The sequence below is a fragment of the Coffea eugenioides genome, chromosome 2 (assembly GCF_003713205.1).
Source record: "Coffea eugenioides isolate CCC68of chromosome 2, Ceug_1.0, whole genome shotgun sequence".
Lineage (NCBI taxonomy): Eukaryota > Viridiplantae > Streptophyta > Magnoliopsida > Gentianales > Rubiaceae > Coffea > Coffea eugenioides.
Genome location: NC_040036.1, coordinates 6,509,266 through 6,519,384, shown reverse-complemented (window position 1 = coordinate 6,519,384; position 10,119 = coordinate 6,509,266). Strand labels below are relative to the sequence as shown.

The 10,119-nt window shown below is 37.2% G+C and overlaps 1 protein-coding gene across 1 annotated transcript; it reads left to right on the top strand.

The window, feature by feature from the left end:
• The first annotated feature begins 290 nt into the window (after positions 1-290).
• On the top strand, positions 291-6,156 carry LOC113762686 (protein SMAX1-LIKE 6-like). Its single transcript, XM_027306244.1, has 3 exons — positions 291-2,320; positions 3,309-3,555; positions 4,010-6,156. Exons 1-3 carry the CDS (start codon positions 1,095-1,097, stop codon positions 5,888-5,890), a joined length of 3,354 nt encoding a protein of 1,117 aa, XP_027162045.1. The 5' UTR covers positions 291-1,094; the 3' UTR covers positions 5,891-6,156.
• Positions 6,157-10,119: the final 3,963 nt, after the last annotated feature.

Below are 10,119 nucleotides of genomic sequence, written 5' to 3'. Positions count from 1 at the left end.
GTTGTTATTATCATTCATCAACAAGAGAATCGCAAGTTTAGGAATCCTTTAACGATAAAAAAATAAAAAAAAAATGGCCGAATATGGACGGAGAAGTAGCAGGGATCAAATCAATTCCCGCATTGTAATGCATATATATCGACACTTGACAGACGTTCAAAAAGCAGTACGTACAATGGTTAAAGTTGTTTCAAGAATTAGAAGTCAGGCGCAGGCGCAGGCGAAATATATATTGAAATTTTAGTTAATCTCAAAATCATGAAGCAACCCCTACAAAGGGTCAGCTTGTAGTTTGTGATGAGCAATACACTATCAAGAAGTATACGTAGTTGGAACTCAAAAGACATAACATACGTGAGATTTTGTAATTGCACCCGCAACAAGATCAGTTTTAAAATGCGGGTTTCTGTTTTTTCACTGATCCCTACAGAAAAAGTGGGTGTGCAGGAGGATTACAAGCACCAGAACTGAGATTCGAGAACAAAAATGTCAAAATCCAATCGCTTTTTGCATAGCCTTTTCCTAAATAATGTTGCTCCGAGGGCTCTACTACAACTACAATTAGTGTAGTACTAGCCTCTAGGCCAGGCCCCCATCTAAGAGACCACACACACGAAAGCACAATCACAGCCCCCACCACCATCACAGCCCCCACTCAGCAGCAGCAGCAGTCACTGCACTAGTCAGCACAGAGCAGAGAGCAGAGAGCAGTATCTCCACCTGCAAAACATTGTCCACCCTTTCAACACAAGCACACAACCCCCAAGTTTTTATAAATAATTCAAGGAGTCCCCCTCAATCCAATCCTCTCGATTCTTATACACCCACATAGTACTTAAAAAAAAAAAAAGAAGATGTACTCTGTATTTGGCATAGAGTAGTTAGTATTCTGTATTATCATAAAGTAGTCAGTACTTTGTATATTTATTAGACTAATAAGCAAGCAGTGGTATGATCCATCCGACCAAAATTTTAAAGTTTCTTAACCAAAAAAAAAAAAAACATTTCCCCAACCTTTTTTCAGTTACTCTGGGGGCCGACGTTAGTAGTGATTAATAGTATTTAATTAATTAGTGTTGTTGCTTATTAGGCTAATGCCGACGCCGGTGGACACGGCCAGGCAATGCTTCACAGAAGAAGCGGAGCAAGCTCTGGACGAGGCGGTGGCCGTGGCACGTCGCCGTGGCCACGCCCAAACCACCTCTCTCCACCTTGTCTCGTCTCTCCTTTCACGTCCCTCCTCGGCTCTGCGGGAGGCTTGTTCTCGTACCCGGAACAACGCCTATTCCACTCGCGTTCAATTCAAGGCTTTGGAGCTCTGCCTTGGCGTTTCCTTGGACCGCCTGCCTTCCACCCCCAACCCCGTCCAGGAGCCTCCCATTTCCAACTCTCTCATGGCCGCTATTAAGAGGTCTCAGGCTAACCAGAGAAGGCAGCCTGAGAATTTCCATCTTTATCACCCTCATCAGCAGCAAAACCAGTTGTCTTCTTCTCCGTCCTCCATCACTGTAGTGAAAGTTGAGCTTCGGAACCTGATTCTGTCCATTCTTGACGACCCAGTAGTGAGTAGAGTCTTCGGGGAGTCGGGGTTCAGGAGTTGCGAGATTAAACTAGCTATACTCAGGCCACTTCATCGTCAGATGTTTCGATACCCCAAATACAAAGGGCCACCCGTGTTTTTGTGTAATTTAGGCGGCGGCGATGATGAGCTGGGGAGTCGAGCTTTTAGCTTTCCGTTTGTGGGTTTTTCTGGGGTTTTAGATGGAGAGGAGAACTGTGTTAGGAGAATTGCGGAAGTTATGGTACCGAGGGATAATATCAAAGGGAGGAGGAATCCTCTGCTTGTTGGCGCATGTGCTTATGACGCTTTGAGGACTTTCTTCGAAACGCTGCAGAGGAGGCGGGGCTCAGGTATTCTTCCACTGGAGCTATTTGGTGTGGGCGTAGTTTGTCTGGAGAATGAGATTTTGAGGTTCGTCAGTGGCACGTGTGAAGAGAGTTTTTTGAAGTTGAGGTTTCGGGAGGTTGATAAAATGGTGGAAAATTGTGTCGGAGCAGGGGTGGTGGTGAATTTTGGTGATTTAAGGGCAATGGCTAAGGAGGACGCGCCAGTTGATGTTCTGAGGCTTGTGATTAGCGAATTGACGAGGCTGGTGGAGATTCATGGAGACAAAGTATGGTTGATTGGAGCGGCCGCGAGGTACGAGACGTATTCGAAGCTTTTGAATATGTTTCCCTGCGTTGACAAGGATTTGGGCCTGCAGCTTTTGCCTATTACTACTCTGAGACTGTCTGCGGCAGAGTCATGCCCAAGATCCAGGTAAGCAACACGTTTGGTGTCTTTGTGATCGTTTAACTTTTTTCACTTCTAGTTATTAATGTTTGAGGTGTTTTTTGCAATTTTTAAATTGAACAGGATTATTATTTATTATATTCTGCATAACTTTCTTTATATATATATATCGTAGTTAAACTCGTTTTCTGCATATGGATGTAGCTTCCGACAAGTACACGAGTGACGGACGAGGATTGCTACTTTATCCTACATAAATACTGTCCATCCTCTTGAAATATATATGAGACTTGAAATTATGGATCAACACTCGATTTTCTCTTTTCCCTTCGTTCATTTCTTGCCATGTTGACTTTCCGTTCTATTGCAATGTGAATTGAGAAAGTTTGTGCCTACCTAAAACATAGACGCTGTCTCTTTGATGACCAGCTGATGTTCCACAAGTGATACTACCTACTTGTTTGAGAAACGTATTCAGTCAGTCAAATTCTGCACGTAAACTCTACTTTGCCATCCGGGTTGTCGTACTGTTCATTAACTGAGATCATTTTCCCTTAAATTTCTGGTGACTGGACCTGTCTTGTGGATCTCCACTGTATAGCGTCTATCACTGAAGTGCATCCAAAAAACATTGTGCAAAGCTTTTTTTTCTTGATGCACTGAGTTGTACTTAGTTGTAAAACTGTACTTCTGCTCAATTCGGAAACTCAAGCTTGACACAGCAGTTTCTGGCTGAGATAGGTCTCCTTCGTTTACTGCACAGTAATTGATCAACATTTCTTTCTTTTTTTTTTTTAAACTGGTTTTGAAACATGGAAAATTTACTTTGCTTTACTACTAGTCATGGAGTTTTTTAGTTAAGACATGTCTAAATATCAAGTTTCATAGCGAGGTCACTTTCTATTTTTAATTTCCAAGCTAGTGACGAATTTTATCTCAGTCTGCTCCTCCAATTCAAATACTGACAGCAATAAGCTAATGATTCTCACATTGTATACTTGCAATATCCTTTCAGCTTGATGGAGTCTTTTGTTCCGTTTGGTGGTCTCTTTTCTTCACCTTCTGAGATGAACGTCTCATTACGTAGCTTGGACCATGGTGCATCGTGCTGCCACCTCTGCAATGAGAAGTGTGATGAAGACGTTAATGTTCTTTCAAATGGAGGGGTCACAACTTCAGTTGCAGAACATTGTCCATCCAATAAACCTTCTTGGTTGCGGATGACTGATTTCACCACACACAGTGGCTTGGACGTTGTGAAGGTGAGCACTGCTACTGGATCTTGTTTATTTGAAGGTTAATGGTCTAGGATGAAAGTGGAGCAAATAAACAGTTAACGGTGCGGTTTATCCACTGAGTGAATGCCTATTCCTCCAGAGCGAAGGAATAGTCATAATCCGCCTAATGGCAAAAGAAAGCACAATTTAATGATTATTTGAGAAGATTTCGTTAATCAGTGATTATAATAGCTTCTATCTTTTAATACCAGCTATCTAATGTATTCTCACACCTAATTCCGGAATCTGCTGCTAAGTCCTAGCATAACATGGGATTACTTGAGGATATTGTCCTTCATCAGTGATTATAATTGCTTTTAAATTTTAATACCAGCAAGTTAAGGTCTTCTCACACCCAATTCCTAGAATCTGCTTAGTAAGTCCTAGCACTGCACAAGTTTTGTTCATTTGAAAACCAGTCTCCATATCTTCAGTGCAGGCCAAAGATGATAGAGTGTTATCGAGTACTAAAATTGCAGGACCGCACAGGAATTCAGACAATATGTTTCAGCCTCTTCAGTGTAGCCAACCATCTCCTAAGGCAAGTAGTTGTCAATTGGGAACTCAATTTACGTCTGTCTTTGGGTATCAAATTCCTGAAGATGGGAAAACGACTGCCAAGGATGACCCCAGCAGCCCTGCAAGTACATCTTCAACTCAAAGTGATAGTAAGAATATAGCTTCATTCATGTCAACGGATGTACAGCATTTTTCTACAACAAAGCTAAGCAGTCCAACAAATGTGAACTTTCTATCCAAATATAGTGCAAGTGAAAGCGCCTCAAAAGTGATAGAGGACAATGGTCACAGTCCTCCTTTCAGTTCTACCAGTTGTACTGCTCAAGACAGCCTCGCTTCTCCAGCCTCTGTTACTTCATTAACTGTAGATCTGAATTTGGGGATCAGCAGCTCTTCTGCAAGCACAGAACTGGAGAAACCTACAAATAGTGGTTGCGTGGATATAGTGCAGAATTGCTCCTCCTCCTTGTCTGCAAATCCTGAGAGCAGAAATATCTGGAGCAACAACACTAGATCTTCATCTTGCTCCCATCCTGATACCACTGGCCAACTTGATGGAGTAGATTATCAGGATCTCTATACAGCTCTAGCCAAAAGGATTGGTAGGCAAGAAGAAGCTCTAAAAATTATTAGCCACACAATTGCTTGTTGCAAAGCAACCACTGAACGGCACCACAGGGAAAACTGTGGAGATATATGGCTTAATTTTGTTGGACCAGATAGGTTAGCCCAGAAGGAACTTGCCATTGCGCTCTCTGAAATATTGCATGGAAGCAGAGAACACCTAATCCATGTGGACCTAAGTTTCCCAGATGAGATGATCCATGCAAATGCTACCATTGATCTACAGGTGTGGAGTGATCTTACTGATGTTTACCGTGGAAAAAACGTTGTTGATTATATTGCTGGGAAACTATTCAAGAAACCTTTTTCTGTTTTGCTACTTGAAAATGTTGACAAAGCTGATTTGCTTGTTCAAAGTAGCTTGTCCAAAGCCCTGAAAACTGGTAGGTTCTCAGACTCGCATGGAAGAGAATTTGGCATTGGCAATGCCATATTTTTGACAACCTCAGAGTCTGCAGATGGTGATAAAACCATAAATGCTGGAAAAGCTGGCTATTTTGAGGAAGACATGTCAAAAATGAAGGGATTGCCTATCCAAATGTTGATAGGATTTGATCTTGGTGACTATGAGACGAGCCACAACACAGATATGTTGGATAGAACCAGTAAAGGCAGTTCTAACCGGATCTTCATGAACAAAAGAAAGCTTATTGGTAATACAGGCTTTGTAGAACGACAGGGCAGTTTGGAGATGGCAAAGAGAGCCCATAGGGCTTCAAATACACAGCATTTAGATTTGAACGTTCCTGCCGAAGAGGGTGAAATATGCGACGGTATCTCAGGCAGTGACTCAATTCCAGAAAGCTCCACAACATGGCTGGAAGATTTCTTGGGACAAGTAGATGCAGTTGTGGCTTTTAAGGCATTTGATTTTGACGCAGTTGCTCAGAAAATACTCGAGGACATAAGCGAGTGCTTTCAGAAAGTTGTTCACTCAGAATGTTCTCTGGAGATTGATTCCAGAGTGATGATGCAGATGGTTGCAGCTGCATGCTTAGGGGACAAGAGGAAAGTGGAGGATTGGGTCCAACGCGTTCTTGGCCAAGGATTTGAAGAAGCTCAGGAGAAGTATAGCCTAACTGCTCGTTCCACTGTAAAACTTGTTCTCCGCGAAGGTGTTTTTCCCGAAGAACGAACGCCAGCAGAATTCCTTCCTTCTACAATCATATTGAACTGATTTGTGCATTATATTTCGTGGTGAATAAGCATTTAAAATCTGAAGCCTTAGCGTCTAGGACACCTGATTTGGCCTTATCATCAATCGATCGCATAACTGTTATGGCGGGGATATGTGCAGGTTTCGATTGACCAGTAATCCGTGCTTCAGATCGCCTGTGTAATATGTTTTATGTAAATTGAGCTTAGTTTGTAGTGTAAAAAGTTTACAAGCATGAATGGTAGCAGAATACTTAATAAGATCTCATCTTTTTGCTGATGCTTAAATTGTAGTGGTTTTTGTAGATAATCAGGAAAGAGGAATACTAAAGAGAAAATAAATAAAAAAAAAGGAGTAATCTGCTTTTGCGCAAATAAATGAAAAATATGTAATATGTCGAAAATGAAAGCAATAATTTTGTTTAAGCATTGAACTCATCCTCGCTTGTGAGTTGCGACACTTGACAAATGGTACTCTACTTAAAAAGATATACCCACAAAAAGAAAAAAAAAACACTACTTAATTGATGATCAATTTCCTATTAATTTCTCTGGTGTTCACTGTACAAGTACACAAAAATCACAGGTGATCTTCTTTATGTAGTTTTTGAGTGACAAGGAAAACCTATGTTAAACACATGAGAATTGAGAATTGAGATGACTGCTAAAATATTATTGCTTTGTTTAGATTAGCTGTTTTTGGAGGGTGTTTTTAAAATATTTTACTGTAACTGTGTATATGAAAAAAAAATTATTGTAGATGCTTTTCATGATGCCTTTGAGATATATTTTGGAGTATTTTTAAAGTTTAAAATTTTTTATAGTATTTTTTAAAAATTACTACCACCACCCACCACTATTACCATTCTCTCCCTTCTTCTCCCCATCCTTCTTCCTCCTCCCTTTTTTTCGTCCCCTCGTCCCTTCCCCTTTCTCTGCCATTTCTCACTTTTCCTCTTCCACCCCTCCCCCCTCCGAAAAGGAGAAGGGAAGCGGAAGGGAGGAGGGGATGAAGAAGTGAGAGGGAGAGAAGAGGAGAAAGAAAGGGATGATAGCAGTTGTGGGTAGTGATGATAGATGGAAGAACAAAATGATGTAGATTTTATTTTTTATATATTTGGAGTTATTTTTGATATATTGTATAGATGTGGTGTTTTTGAAATTATTTTTATTTATATATTAATGTAGTATTGTATATGAAAAACTTGTTTTTCAAAATATGAGGAATCCATACAGAGCATCTATATCTATATGTATTGCAGAGAGGATTTTTAAAATAGTTAAATTAGAATGCTTTTAACTTCTTATTCTTTTTTTTTATATAGAATTTTGAATATGTAAATATGCAATTGTTATGTCTTTTTTATATATTTTTTGTAGCAGTTAGGGTTTTATAAGATATTATTAGTTTTTCATTTGCATTTTTAAATGTCAACACTTGCAACCATTGTGATCAATCTTAAGTTTTATATGCTTTTCATATTGTGAGAGGTAAAGTTAAATATATGGTAAAAATATTAAATCAAATTGCAGGTTATGATTTTCTATTTTCTTCTGCTTCAAAATTTATCTTTTCAAATTTATTTTGAAAGTACAAATATAAGGGTATTTTAAAATTGTAAAACCAAATTGCAAGTTATGGAATTTTTTTTGCTTCAAATTTTACAATTTGGAGGTTGAATGTAGATTCAATGACAACATTTCTCCTTTGAAAAATTGAAATCATTCAATTCAAAATTAATATGAAAAATAAGTAAATTTAGTGTTTTTACTATCAAATTCACTTTATCATAGTGTAATATAAACATATGTTAAGTTATATTTTGAATAAATAATAGAGAAATATTGGGTGTCAAGGATTGAAAGCTGGAGGCTAACTATATGTAGAAAAAAGGAATAGTAAGAAGTTAAAGAGTGGTGGAAAAGGACAAAAAAAGAAGATAAACTAATACAAAGTTGGATGAAAAGAGGAGAGAAAAAAAAGGGAACTATGGGGACATGATAGGAAGGATGGTATTTGTGGCAAGAGATCTGAAAGTCATAGAAAACAAAAGATAATCAATCAGCAAGTCAGAGAGGATGGAAAAATGTGATAGTTTTTAATAATTTTGAAAACTTTGAAAACATATCTTACAAAGATTTTTTTAATTTATATTAAAGTTTATGAAGAACACTATTTTAAAGGCACTCAACAATTTTAAGATTACAAAATGGGAGAAAAAATTTTCTAAAATTGAGGAAAATGAATTAGTTAAAATTTATATTTTTAATATTAAAAATTTTGATATATGAGTATAATATGATATATTGATAAATAGGTTTACAATTACTCTAACATGTAAATCATTATAAATTAAATTATTTTACTCAAATTATTATCATATATTGACAGACAACTGGTAAACAAATTTTGGTTTTAACTTATTTAAGATAATAGAATTAAGAAATTCATTTTGTATTTACGAAATAAACTTTTTTTAACATGTTAAGTATACACTTCTTTGAATTGTTTTGCCTTTTTTATATGCTTTATCCTATACTATAACATATAAGTATATGTTATTGTTTTTGAATTGAAATATAAATTTTTTATAATATATAAAAATATATATATTAATATTGTTTTGAATTGAAATATAAATCCGTGTATATAGCACAAGTAAGAATCTATATCTATATGTATTCAGGAAGGGATTTTTAGTAGAAACCCTCTCAATACCTTCTAAACTTGTCATCCTTTTTTCTAGATTTTTGTATTTATTTTAATACATAAAAAAGTAATGGGTTATAACCCACCTTATCACCAATCAATATTCTCACTATCTCGCCCCCTGGGCATAGATCGGCTGGTTTCGGGACAACCCCAGTTGGAGCCTGGGTCGTGTGGTCGAATCTTGCTCACTATCGCTTCGAGGCTCTTGGGGTGCAGTGGGGATTAGTCGGGGTGAATCCCGGATACCCCACTGTATTGACAAAAAAATAAATAAAAATTTCACTATCACCTTATCACCAATCAATATTTCAACTATCTCACTCCCACTATCATTTTTTTTTTATCGAAACGATAGATGTCCTATAACCTAATCTAGCCTAATCTAAGGGGAAGGGGAGGGGTTCGATGTGAGTACAGACTCCATCGATGAAGGTCAATTAAGACCGCCACAAATTGTGGCAAATTTGTGGGAGGCAGGGATTGAACCCCTGACCTCCAGCATCACCTTTAATGGTGATGACCACTGGACCAAATGGCCAGTGGCTCACTCCCACTATCCCACTAACTTAACTCATATTTTTTATTCCCTCACCCTCTCTCTCAGTTTCTTATTTGTTTTGGGTTCTCTATTGATTTTGTAAATGTATTGATTTTGTTTCTTTTGTGAGCAGTAGTGGAAGATATTATGTGCAGAGACTCCAGCAGAAATCAACCTTCTTGCGGCCGGCTTAATTTTCCAGGTCAGTCCCCTCTGCCTTTTAAGTATGTTTTGCTTTTGCTTTGTTTTTTGTCATGAATGATATTGCATTGATTTTCTGATCATCCATTATTTCTGAAAATTTTTTACAAAATCTTATGAACGGTTGTTTGCTTATTGTTACACTGTAAAGCAAAGATAAAAAGGTATTGCTTGCTTATATAATTGCGGATGGTATAGGTTCATGATTGAGGGTTCTACTATTTCTAACATAAATTGTATATTATAAAAATTTATTTGTTTGTATTACTGAAATTTTTTTAATTATTTTTTATTGCACATTTATCACATAAAATAGGTGTTACGATAGTTATTTTCATAATTTTATTCCAAAAATGATCGTGCATGAAATAAAAAAAAGATTTTTTGATAATTAAAAAAAATAATTAAAAATGGTTTATAATTGGAGAAAAACAATTCAGATACTACTAATAACTAAGGCACTATACGCCCATTATTAAAATTGGATTAATTTTTAATTTCGTCAGAAATCCTTTTGGCAAAATTGCATTCTAGCCTTTCTTTTCTTTATCAACAATGACAATTACAACTACGTGATTCATCTATCTAGCAACAGCACAATTCAACTCATGGAATAAATAGTTCATTGCTTAAAGTACTTAAACGAAAGGTTAGAGCCAAGTCCTACTTAACACCTGCAAGTAATATATTACAATTAGAAAAAAGAAAATGATTCAAGAGGAGCAAAAAACTCACCAAGCCCCTGACATATGTGCAATCGTCAAGGCACTTTTGAGCATTTAAAACTGCATTCCTTAGT

What these genes read in the sequence shown, in the direction of transcription:
- LOC113762686 (XM_027306244.1), top strand. Translation starts at nt 1,095, where the DNA reads ATGCCGACGCCGGTGGACACGGCCAGGCAATGCTTCACAGAAGAAGCG. An exon ending in GAGTCATGCCCAAGATCCAG is followed by an intron (nt 2,321 to 3,308) that starts GTAAGCAACACG and finishes ATATCCTTTCAG; the next exon opens with CTTGATGGAGTCTTTTGTTC. An exon ending in GTGGCTTGGACGTTGTGAAG is followed by an intron (nt 3,556 to 4,009) that starts GTGAGCACTGCT and finishes TCTTCAGTGCAG; the next exon opens with GCCAAAGATGATAGAGTGTT.